Source organism: Peromyscus eremicus, chromosome 14, assembly GCF_949786415.1.
Source record: "Peromyscus eremicus chromosome 14, PerEre_H2_v1, whole genome shotgun sequence".
Classification (NCBI taxonomy): Eukaryota; Metazoa; Chordata; class Mammalia; order Rodentia; family Cricetidae; genus Peromyscus; species Peromyscus eremicus.
Window position 1 is genome coordinate 39,097,707 of NC_081430.1, and position 13,310 is coordinate 39,111,016.

Below are 13,310 nucleotides of genomic sequence, written 5' to 3' on the forward strand. Positions count from 1 at the left end.
TTTTCCTGTCAGTCCTGTACATCCTTTACAAGGAGAGGATACTAAAACTGTTTCTCCATTGTTCATGACCTCCTGTGCAGCTAAAGAGAGATGAGGCAGTGACAGGAAGACATGGGAGGAGACAGAGTGCTCTCTTCTCCTAGTGACTTCTAGTTTTGTCCTTAACCACCTAGGCAAAGTGCAGAGGACTAGGAGAAGGTTGTAAAACAAAAGGAAAAAGACCTAGCCATAAGACCACCAAGCAAACACGCTAACAGAAACCCAAACACACTTCCCATGGCATTAAAAGAAATTGAAACTTGGATAGCCCCCTTCTATGTGTCACCTACCAGTGTGTTGGATCTAAGAAGTGAGTGGTCGGGTCCCCGTGGCAAAGCAGTGATACTCAAGAATAAAGCAACTCTTCAGTCTAATGGCCTCAAACATGCCACGCCTTTCCCTAGTCTCCTGTTATTCTTGAATAAACAGTGACCACTTTATGGAGTGAACTACAGCAAATAGAGTGAAGGCAATCCATCATTTCCAGCCAGTCTATTGCAGTTTGAATTCCAATTTTCTCTGACCGTCTTTCCATTTTTAAGTATTGACAGAATGAATCTTTCCAGGAAAGTAAGATGAGGAGCATTATTATATGAGGTTATTATTATGAAGCATTCCAAGGATATTAGAATAAAATCTTCTACATATAATCAAGGTTACTCAACCATTAACTAGTCACCAATGCTAGGCTGCATAGAAAAGAGAGAGGAAGGAAGAGGGGGAGAGAGAGAGGGAGATAGAGAGATAATATAAATGGGAAACCATTGTGCATATGCAAATGATATCTTGCATGAGGACTATCACTTTAAGATACTGAAGTTATATGCTAGAAATCTCCCATGGTATAGCTTCCTCTAAATCAGTATGTTAAGCTGCTCCAAATGCTGATATGAAGTTAAGCAAAATTTTCCTGCATCTATTATTCCATTTCTATTGTAGTAAGTGTATGGCTCCCAAAGAAAGAAATGGGAATTCCAGCCCCTTACGCTGCACCATTGTGCATTAAACATGTTGCATCCCCTGTGTAGAGAACAGAGGAAACATTATGCAACTGTCAAATGGTACCAACTCACAGGACACTGAAGGGATTCTTGGGAAAGCATGGAATGAATTGATTGCATCCCTGGGACCTAGGTTATTCTGTTTTCATTAAAGCATGAGATCCTTTGTATGGTTCCAAGACTCTAATGAAGTGTGGATCATGCCTGCCCTAATAAAGCCCCCCAGCCTAAAAGCAGAGTAGTATTATTTATAAATGATTCAAATAAGAACCCTTAAGAATTGACTAGATAGCAAAATTGACACTTATCTGAATAGTCCCCTCTGAACATGTGCAATTTCCTTTTTCTTTTCTTCTATACCTTCCAGTAGTATACACCAAGAAGGTACATCCACATTCAATTCTAGAAATACAGGCTAGCTGTGCATTGTGTAGACTTGAGTTTATATTAGTGATAGACACTGAGAACCCAAACCCCACAACATACCTTTTTAAATATATTTAGAGTTTGGAGGGGGAAAGCATATGTGCTTTACCAAGCAGGCATGAGTAGCAGAAAACTGTTTCCAGTTGTTTACAATAACTTGAATAACTAAAATAATCAAGATGATTAGATGAAGAATTAGTGAATCTGTTGAAGACTGATAAAAGCAAACTCTAGAACAGATATATCTAATTCTATGAATAGGTGTTCTCCCACCCGCCCCACTCAATGGGAAAGCAGATGGAATTAATCTAAAGAGATAACACGAAGGGAGGCCTTAGCATGTTGCTGTCATGATAAATTACAATGAGATTTTAAAAGCTGTTATCCCCCATGGGAAAGACCTAGTTTGGCTTTAAAAAATAAGTAGAAATCTTGGAGAACAAGCCTAACTTGTTGAAATGCTCCATTCTGAATTGCCCTACCACGATTTTTTTCTGAAAGCTTTTGGGCCACAGAAGTAAAAATAGTACCCACAAGAAAATCTGAAATAAGATTAAGTATTGATATTTTACAGTCTGTTACCATGTCTCTCCATCATTCAATGTGTTGTTTGGGCAGTTCCCATCTTCCTTCTAAAATTCATTTTTACTGGTTAATTTTATTATTTGACAATTTCATGCATGCACATAATATATTCTGATTACTCCCCCCATATCTTCTTAAAACCATTTTAGGATTACCTCATCTCCACCTCCATTCCCATTGTAGAAGCTTTATCAATGCCTAATTACTCCTCCATCTTAGAGAATAATCCATTGACTGATAATACCTCCCTCCAAATTATACATCTATCATGATGCTGTTAAGTAGCAAATGCTGATAGAATGTTACTCACTGTGAAGATTTATGGAAAACTATGCTCCTGGTGATGAGAATGTCCATTTTTATAAGCATGCACTGAATCTGATCCTCTAAATTGCAGTTTAATTTCAGTAAATTTCATTTAATTACTGAACCTAATTTTTAAACTCAATGTTCTAAATAACCTCATTGAGTTTTTGTTTGCTGCATATCATTCTTTTTTGTTGTCATTACGTTAATTTGTAGCTTAAAATCAGAGCACTAGGAGTCTGTGATTCATTCTGGTCATGATCGGAACTGGATGTTTCTGTCATCCTTGATTATATGTCTCAGGAAATGGTAACACTACTCATGTTTAAACCAAGATGTCTTCTTCCTTAGAATGGGAAAGATACTCAGTTATTCTTACAACTTAGGATTTGTATCTAGACAGTGGAAGAGATAATTATTGTGAAATGTTACTCATCAATCTCAGTAGTGAATTTTTCTTATATATTTTATCCACTTCGGTTGTTCAAGGAAGCCTATTAGATGCTTGCTCCATACAGAATAGGTACAGTAGGGAGCAGAAATGTATGGAAATAATAGTATTTCCTCCACCTAATCCACTAGGCCGGCAGTTAACCATCTTCAACACCCAGGCTCAAATAGCCATTGGAGGAAAGGACAAAGGACGCCTCTTCCAAGGCCAACTCTCTGGGCTCTATTATGATGGTTTGAAAGTACTGAACATGGCAGCTGAGAACAACCCTAATATTAAAATCAATGGAAGTGTTCGGCTAGTGGGAGAAGTCCCATCAGTCTCGGGAACAACACAGACGACCTCCATGCCACCTGAAATGTCTACCACTGTCATGGAAACCACTACCACTATGGCTACTACCACCACCCGCAAGAATCGCTCTACAGCCAGCATTCAGGTAAGCCTTTCTCTTGTGATATTGTTCTTCTTTCTTGATTTTGCAGCACTACTGCTGTGGTTATTATTCTAGGTAGCTAAGGACTTTGAATTACTGTCTTTGAAGGAGGGCTGAAGATGTTCATGATAATGAGACCCAAGACTAGAGAGTAAGTAAGTAAATGACTGAGTTAGAGAAGTCGTGTGGCATTTATGAGCTCATGAGATAACTCATGTTATCCCTTGCATTTATCACTGAAATGGAAAAAACTATTACTCAAAATGAACAATGGACTGTACTTTTATTATGTGTATAAACCATCCATCTCCTCTCATTGTATTACCTGTTGTTTTCAAATAACAGAAAGTGGGAAGGGAGAAAGGAAAGTTTGTTACCGTCATCAAGTCTGTACCCTAGTTCAGGTCTATTCACATCCTCCAGATACATTTGCTAGAACATGAATTGCACATTATTAGGGTCAATGGGTATCATTCAATCAAGAACAATTGAAACAAGAAGCTCAATCACTCCTTGTGAATAATAGTCTTTGTGTTTGACATTAAATCCTAATTAATGAGTTGTCATTTTGGAGTCATTTTGTTTACTTTATTTGACTAATATACTGGTTCTATTAGAAAGTGTAAAGAATTGATTTTAGCTAGGCAGAAAGTTTTGAGCTTATGGTAAGTTTTTTTTTGTTATTGTTATTCACTTGAAAGAAATTATATACAAGCTAAAGCTTAATACTTAACTGACTCCCTTAGCAGTTCATAAATCTAGTTAGTGGGGTTAGGAGGTTAATTGAGTTATTAGCCTTAAATGCTTTGGCATCAAAGAAAACAACCCAACGCTTGTGGAGAAATTATACTTACCCTGGTTAGTTATTTGTAAACATCAGCAGATCAGTACTTGTCTCTTTTGCTTCTCAGTTTTCACACGTGATCCAGGGGCTCAGTAGTCTTTAACATCACCTCTCTTTCCATTCCAGTGGACACTGTAAACTTACAGTGAATCACTAATTAAAAGTTATCCATGTGTTTTTTTTTTAAATCTTTCAGAATTATGTTATGTGACTTAGCTATATGGAAGCATATTGTCTTCCTTTATTCCTTTTCTTTAAGCTTGAGCAAAAACCCAGACAGCTTTTTTCCTGGCTCCAAAGAACAATTTGAAGCCATGTGTGCTGATGATGCCATCAGCCTATTTTATGTGTTTTCCAAAGGCTGTTAAGAACCTGACTTGCAGAGCAGTCCTATAATCATGGGTGCTGTTCCATGCATACCTACACACATGCTTGAAAGAGAAAAATTGCACTTCTCCACTGATATTACAGCAATAACTCCTGACACCTCACTCCACTCACTGAGAAGAAGATAAAAGGCAATATATATTTCTATTATGACTCTCTATAGTTCAAGCATAGATCTGTTTACTGTTGGTAAAAGGATAGTTCCGTTTGCACAGGTCTTGGCCGCCCTGATTTGTTTCTGTCAGAGTATATTCTGCTCGCTCTGTGGGAAGCAGGAGAGCAAATAGCTTTTTCTCCATAGGAATGGTTGATTGTGCAGTCTGTTTTAGGACCAAGTTTTTGCTGACCACAAGTAGATTTAATGCTACATAGGGATTCTGGGAATTGCCTCAATTTGTGGTAATCTTCAGTCTTTGTTTTTTTTTTTCCCCCTCTAGCAGTAAATATGTAAATGGGGGCAAATTGTTTGTGTTCCTAGACTTTTTCTACAACCTAAGAGAACCAGTGCTTCTGGACAGGAGTAGATTTCAAGGTGCATAAGCCTTGCCAGTAATTTAACTCTAAGCCTGGGGTACCTCTTGGAGGATGTAAACACCTGGGTGTGCCCCCTCCAACAGCTTCCCTCTGGTGAGTGCTGTTCTTTCAGAGGCTGGCAGAAATTGGATTACATCTTTACATGCTTTTCCTTTTTCCTTCCACTATGACTATAAAGATGGGCTATAAATCTGTTGACACTCCTTGTTTCTATGGGTGTGTAAATACATAATCTTGGAGGAAAGCCAGCAAACAGCTTTGCAGAATTGATTAGACCCGGGGAAAAAGGATACAGAAGCCTCAGTGTTCTGTAAAAGGAAACTTGAGGAGACACAGTGTGGAAGATTTTAGGTGCCTTTGTTCTTGCCAGCTAGCCACAAGAACTCTGCCCCAAGCTTTATGAAAACTTCATAGTTGAGCCTAGTCTGGCCTAAGTACAGCCTAGAGATTGTATCAAGTCTACCCAAAGATTTAGGACAAGTCTTAGATGCTGAACATAGTGAGTGAAGAACATCAGACCCAGGAGTTTCAAATGCATCCAATGTATGACCTAGCCAATTTTCTTGGATAAAGAGGACTCATGAAGCTTTGATCTCTGAGAGGTACTTCAAAAAACGAAAAGAAAATAAGAAAGATTAAGTTTCCTGTTCACCGGTCCATCATTCAGTTTTCATCTGTATGAAATCACCTGCAGACCATTTTACAAGTGATGTTCTGTTCTTTGCTTTTCACTTTGATTAATATCATTAAAGCACGGTTGTCCTAAAATGAGACTCTTCTAGGAGAAAAACAATTAGGCATGTGTGACTACGAGTATAAAAATGTCACTATTCAAAAAATTCCCTGAGTCCTTCGTAAAGCAGAAGCCGAGAAAACCTCCTTTGAGGAGTTCATCTCTGATAGACCTTGGCTCGTGTTCACATCAGATCAAAGGAAAACTGTAAAGTGCTTTTAGTGCTGCTCTTAACTGTGTATGAATGTGAACAAATCGTTTTTGAGTTGATACAGCTCTCCAATGCTCCAGTCTTTTGGAAGTAATTGATGCTTTGATCTCTGTGATAGATCAGTCTGTTACTGATAGGAGCACAGAATTGCTTGTGAATGGCATGGACTATGTTAAATTACTCACAGCTATTGTGCCCAAGCAGTGGATCTTGACCTTATATTAAAAAGAATGCCTCGAGATGCTCCCCTCAATTGAGAGGGGAAAAAAAAAGGAGCTAAAGTGCACACATTAAGAAGCCAGGTGGGCAGATAATAATCTTCAATACAAGTCTTGTACTTACTAGATATTCAGCAGGCACTGAGTAAGTCAGAAGACAAGTCAGGCTTTATTTGCTATCGTGTAGCTACTTAATAAGGAGTACAATGCTGGAGGAACTCTCTACTTCTAGAATACTCAGAGTGTATAGACAGTCTTTTCCACTGGCACAACTACAATGTAATGAACTTGTGCTAGATATCCTGGGTTTAACGTCTGCTCCATTCTCACACTAGCTAAGCGATCTTGGATAGATAACAGGACATTTAAATCACTATTGATGAAAGCAAAGTCTTTCCCTTAAATCTACAACTAAAAACAGCTTTGTCATTAGACATCATAATTTACAAAGTCAGATACTGATGTAGGTTTTATCAGGGCAATTCTGCTTCCACTAATGAAACTGACTGGGGTCCATTCAGGGCCTGCTGTTGTCTGGTGGCTTTCTTCCCTCAGATCTCTTGTACCTGGATGAATCAACTTTGGAAAGACTGAACTCAGCTGTGCTATATGTCTCTCCACGGTATCCCAAGAATTCCCCCTGTGGTTTCTTTAGCAGAGTGGCTACTCTCTTGGGATCTCAGACAACCTTTTAATGGGAATAAAGCAGAAGCCATCAGTTTCTCATAGCATGGACCTGGACTGGACACATGTTATTTATACCATACCTGATTGCTTTAAATTTCCAGACCTTTTCCAATATCAGGGAAGACCTGAAGACATTTGAATGACTATGGAAATAAGGCCCCAGCCATGTCTATTGCAGATTTTTTTTTCTTGATTAACTGTGATAGAAAGACACATCCTAAGTGTGTGCAGATTCTTTCCATTAGCTGGAGTTCTAGGCTGAATAAAAAGGAGGCAACAAACTGAACATAAGCATTCATTTTCCCCTGCTTGCTTCCTGAATGTCAATGCATTATGACCAGCTAGTGGCCTTACTCTCTTGACGCCATTCTTTCCCCACTATGGTACAGACTGGAGCTTTGAGCCAAAAAATACTCACCCTCTCTTAATTTACTTTGTCAGATAATTTGTCATGTCAACAAGAAAACTACTATAGCCTGGCAGTGGTGGCGCATGCTAGAGACAGAGGTAGGTGGGTCTCTGTGAGTTTGAGGCCAGCCTGGGCTACAGAGTGAGTTGCAGGACAAATCCTGTCTCGAAAAGCCAAAAAAAAGAAAAAAGAAAACTACTACACTAATTATAGCATGCAGAGTTGGACTGTTAGTGTTTTACCTATTATTATCATTATTATTATTATTATTATTATTATTATTTTCATTTGATATGCATGTTAAGCAGTAAGCTACTGAACAAATAGGGCTGCTTATATTAATAGTAATAGCTATAGTTCAGAGCAGAGGTTAGAAATTTTGCGGTGGGAGAGTGAGATATTCAGAAGAATCTGAGTGTAAGTTTGAGGATAAAAATTAATCCTGGAAAATCAAAAAAGTCTATGACATCAGGAATAGACTCCTCTGTCATCTCATTACCTACATTGGATTTTTTTTTAATTCAACTTTAGAGTCTAGTGGGCTTTAAAAAAATATGCTGTGTCCTGAAATCAACCTATTTGTGCTATTTCAGGAGGGTTCAAAAAATACAATTCTAGATTACTTGTATCATGGAACCAATAACTTAAAGAAAACAACAGGGATCTCAGCGTAACTTATACTGATTGTGTGTATTAGGAAGTTGGTATAGGGAATGACTGGGAATGCTGTCATAGATGAGATAGTCACAGAACTAAGCCTTAAAGAGTGAATGCACTTGAGCAGGAAGAAAGTCCAGGCGTTGTGAGCTATGGTGTGAGTCAGAGATGTGACATACATGATTTCCAGGACTGAGAAAATTAGCTTGAAGCTCACCACCTACACCTGGGAGAGGACTCAGAGGACCGAACTGAATTGAATTCCCTGTGGGTATAATCTAGGAATACCTCGAGTGATAACATGGAAACACTTGCGGGGTGGTGGTAGAGATCTACCCCAGAGCTTTACTTGAATTAGACAAGAGCTCTCTCATCAAACTACATCCCCCAGGACCATATGGGACCTTTCCTAGCTCCCATACAGGTGGGTAGTTACAATAATCCTGATTCTAAAATGGAACATTCACCTCAGAATACACTCAACTTTCTTTGCCTCATTTAGGACTGAAGGAAAATAGCAATGTCAAGAGTCATTCACCACTACCATTACTTTTAGTCTTCCCGGTCCTAATATTCCCAAGAGAGGAGCAGGCCAAAAGGAAAATAGTGGCAAAAGAAAAAAAATTGGTGTCCTCTTATTTTAGCCTCCAGTCTGAGCAGTTATCAGCAAAGAAGAACTTCACTGTGTCCTGTGCAAGTCTCCAATTGGAATCGTTTAGAAGCTATTTGAAAGAAACGGATCATAACCTATTTTTCATTTCCTAGTCATAGGCAAAGTCACTTTGACATTGGCCAGACTGTGTGCCACCAGATAATTGGCAGAAAATCATGATGATCAGCCTGGATTGGAAGTATCCTAATAAAAAGTGGAATGAAAGACTATGAGATTTCATTCTTATCTCCAGCTTGGTCATAATGGTGATGATTGAATGGGAACACTTTTGAAAGTTCCAGGGCGGAGCTAAGTTTTCAGACTTTGCAACAGTACATATGTGGAAGTCCCTCCCTTTGGCTCCTCAGTGTTACGCTATGGATGATTAGGAACACACTTCAGACTCGATACTGATAATGACAGCCTGAAACTAAGCAAATTGCCTCAACACATCATCTATTCTGAGTGGGCTTTCAGTGTATCTGTGGGATTTGTCATCAGAACTTCAAGTTGGGGACTTGTTTCTTCCTGTTACTCAGCTGTGTGTCTAAGGGTCAGTCAGTTATCTCTCTCAGCCTGTTTCATTGTCTGCCTAAGGGACATGACTATACCTTCCCTTCTGCTATATTGTGAGTAATAAATCTGATCGTGGAAAGCCATTCAGAGAGGTTCATTGAAGAATTTCACACTAGGATCCCATCTGCAACTAAGAAACTCCACCAGACCCATATACCCTCATTGAGCCTAGCATCCCTGAGAATTCCATAAGCATAAGCATTGTTTTGTCTATACCCATGTAAGCCAATATGACTAGCACCTTTTTCTGACCTCATCAATAAGAACAGAGGTCTACAGGAAATGTCCATATGTTAGAGTAGAGGTCAGCTTAGCCAAGCAGTTTGTACACATGGAGGAAATTTCAGGTTAAAGGCTATGACATTGCCATTTCTAAAGGTCAAAATGGGAAAAGATCAGGAATTTCATACTGTTCAGTAAAACACAAAGCATGCAGATACACAGTCCACTGTCATTAGTGGGATTTTTGAGGCCCAAGATAAGTCACCAATTACTTTCCACATTCTTTGAGTAATCCATTGGTCTCATCTTGGGACGCAAATCAGATCTACCAGGCCTGGAATACCTTGTGATCATAGCATGTATCAAGAAAGATTACGCTTGCCCAGAGAGTTATGGCCTCGGGTTCCCTCTCTCCTTTCCCTGATGCCATGAGCTTGGTGGAAATGAGACAAGGACTCCACAGTTTCTACGCCCCCCCCCCTTTACCACTAGACAACAAAACCTCCCGGGAAAGTTTATTTTTAGGATCAGGGCTCAGCTAATATTGATTAACAGCCTTACATAATGTGTGGCTCCAGGCTCCTTCCTTTCCTGCCAAGCCTCATAACTGGGGAAGGCGCTGAAGATTTGTCAGTCTAATTAGACTTTAGCTGCCAGCCAGGAAATATCTCCTGCGTTCTGCTTACCCTCACATAGATACTTTCCTTTCCGTTTCGGAGAATAATTTAGAGGGAAGGAAAATTGACTCCAGTGTACTTCTTTCCTGGTAAGATTCTCCAGTGACAGTTTCTCTCTGGAACTGCATAGTCCTGATGAAAGAGAGAGTGAGACAGAGAGAGAGAACGTGAGAGAGACAGAGAAAGAGTTGAAGGGAAAAAATGCTGTTGGTCTGCCTGCCTCTTAAAGACTTGTATGTTGCCAGTACATGTGACCCAGGGAAGATAATGGAGCATGGTTTCTTTTCATCCCCACTTCGGTATATTACTGCCAGCGTCTGGGACAGGCACTTCCCAGAGAGATGACTAGTCTCTTAAAAGGTCTTCTGAGGAGGTTCTCACAGCAAACAGACCAGAAGCTTAAATATTCTCATGGGAGTGGTAGAAATGCCCATCTAATTGGACTGTAGCAATGAGAGGATAGATTTTTCACCCAAACTACTTATAAAGTGCTAGGTCTTACTGCAAAGCATCTTACTGAACAGGTGGAAGCGGGCATTTGTTTTCCTTTTGAATTCCCACATGTGGCCATCCATAAGTGGTTTTAAGGGTTGTGGTGGTTTTTACAATCACCTAACTGGTTATTCAGCTAGGACCAAGGCCAGAGTCCTTACCCTCTGACCTGTGATTGATAATTTTGCTGCCACACACACAGGCTGTATCTCCTATCATGGTGCTCTAGGTATCAAGTTTCTTATGTTTCCTCAAACACAGATCTAAAAAAATAAGAGTAAGCCAGTGAGGCCATTATTGGTTCATACGCTGCCTTTATGTTAAATAATGATTTTATGGGTAGTCATTCTCCCCATTAATTTTGATTTTAAAGTTTTACAATAGCAGATCATTAAGTTCAAAGTTGAGTTTTGAGGGTACTATGTTAAATTGTGCACCTTAACTTAGTACCTTCTTCAATAGTCCCAGACACATTTAAACATTCCCATCATGCTCATGCCAGTGTCTTTCCCTTTCATATGCTGGAATTAACTCTTCCCCCATCTTCAGTTGACTCACCTTCTCATTTCATCCAGTTTTCTTATATATATATATATATATATATATATATATATATATATATAATATATATATATATGAAATATATATACATATACATATACATATATATACAGTTGTTTTGTGCCTGGAATAGTATTCAGCATATCCTAATAATCAGCATTGTTGGAATGAAGGAATAGGTGACAATCTACCAGGCATCCTCTAAAGAAAGTACATATATCTTTTTTTGTTGTTGTTGTTTTTGTTTTTCAAGACAGGGTTTCTCTGTGTAGCTTTGTGCCTTTCCTGGAACTCACTTGGTAGCCTGGGCTGGCCTCGAACTCACAGAGATCCTCCTGGCTCTGCCTCCCGAGTGCTGGGATTAAAGACGTGTGCCACCACTGCCTGGCAATATATCTTTATTATTATTATTATTATTTTATTTTATTTTACAATATAATTTAATTCTACATATCAACCACGGATTCTCCCCTCCCCTTCCCCCCAGCCCACCCCCCATTCCCATCTCCTCCAGGGCAAAGACTCCCTTAAAGATTGAGATCAACCTGGTAGACTCAGTCCAGGCAGGTCCAGTCCCCTCCTCCCAGGCTGAGCCAAGTGTCCCTGCATAAGCCCCAGGTTTCAAACAGCCAACTCATGCACTGAGCACGGGACCCGGTCCCACTGCCTGGATGCCTCCCAAACAGATCAACTGTCTCACCTATTCAGAGGGCCTGATCCAGTTGGGGGCCCCTCAGCCATTGGTTCATAGTTCATGTGTTTCCATTCATTTGGCTATTTGTCCCTGTGCTTTATCCAACCTTGGTCTCAACAATTCTCGCTCATATGAAATATGTCTTTTAATAGTTAAAGCTTAGGCTGTCAAGCTTCCTAGTTGCTGCTTCTCAGAAGCCTATTGGCTGCTGAAGCTCTTGGCTATTTCCCATGACTTCTTGCCTTGAGAATAAGGAATCCTAGGAGTAGGGATATACTGGAGCTGATAGAGTGCTTGCTTAGCATGTGGTGCTAAGCATTGGTGGCTTACAGCTACAATCCCTGCCCTTTTGGGAAGTAGAAGCAGGAAAGTCAGAAGTTCAAGGTCGTACTTGGATTGCATAGTGAGTGTGAGGCCAGACTGGGCTATATGACACTCTGTCTCAAAAGGGGAGTGGGGTAGGGGAAATAAGGAATCCAAATCAGGGTTGAAGATGTGTACTTATAATCCTAGCACTCAGGAGGCAGAGATGAGAGGATGCTAACAAATATGAAGCCAACAGATTCCATGTCACCCCAATTCCAGGAATCCCAGCGATATCAACTCTCTCGAGTTGGCAAGAATATTTTTGTTGGCTTATCTGCCAAGTCCTACTTTAAGCAAGACCTAGCAAGAGCTAGTTTTATTCTACAGAGTCTTCATGACATTTGAGTGAATCATCACCCCACTGTAATCATCCCAGAGAACTGTACATCCATTTCACAAACTGGATGACATCAGTTGAGAAAGATGAACAGAATGTATTTGATTTAATTAACTTAATAATACTGGCTTTTTTTTTTTGTATTTCATCTATTTGCTTAAAGCTTGTCCAAAAGCATCCAACAATGAGTTCTCCTCTGTAAAAGATACACTACCTAATAAATGTTTCTTGGGTCAGAAGAAAGAATAATTCTAATTTAAACCAAGGTCCATGGATTAGTTTTTGTTCTTTGCCTCTGAAAAATACACCCCTTTCTTCCTATTTCTATACTATGAGGAAAAAAATCTTCAAACAGCTGTTACCAGTAGCCAGGCTTCACCACAGGTGGTTCCATTCTATCTGTGACAAGATAGTGGGAGGGTGGGATGTTCTTCATATCTTCCTGGTGCCTGTTTGAATGATTGCAGAAATTAGAAATACATGGATGTTGTTACGACAAGTCTTGCTTTTTGAAACCTTCTAATTAAAGCTTTCGTGTCTAGAGAGCTGCTACTGTAAGCTAAATGGAGAAATAAGTTTCTCCTTGATTTTCTCATCATCATCCTGGGAGGAAAAGGTTGGAGAATTAAATTACACTCTGTTTTCAGTGGCTAGCAGTCACAGAACAGAGAAAATTGCTTGATGGAATTTGATTGGCTTGTATCCATAATGCAATCTCTCTTTCCTATTACTTGTCTAGTTAGGCCTCTCTCTCTCTCTCTCTCTCTCTCTCTCTCTCTCTCTCTCTCTCTCTCTCTCTGTGTGTGTGT

At 39.6% G+C, this 13,310-nt stretch overlaps 1 protein-coding gene across 16 annotated transcripts in view; it reads left to right on the top strand.

Annotated features, from left to right (window-relative positions):
* The window catches only part of Nrxn3 (neurexin 3), a 1,488,381-nt gene that overhangs the window by 1,341,081 nt on the left and 133,990 nt on the right, over positions 1 to 13,310 (top strand). For all 16 annotated transcript variants that reach the window (XM_059279967.1, XM_059279968.1, XM_059279961.1 and 13 more), the window contains one exon: positions 2,940 to 3,247. In XM_059279967.1, the coding sequence (XP_059135950.1) occupies positions 2,940 to 3,247 (308 nt within the window). The remainder of the gene's footprint in view (positions 1 to 2,939; positions 3,248 to 13,310) is intronic.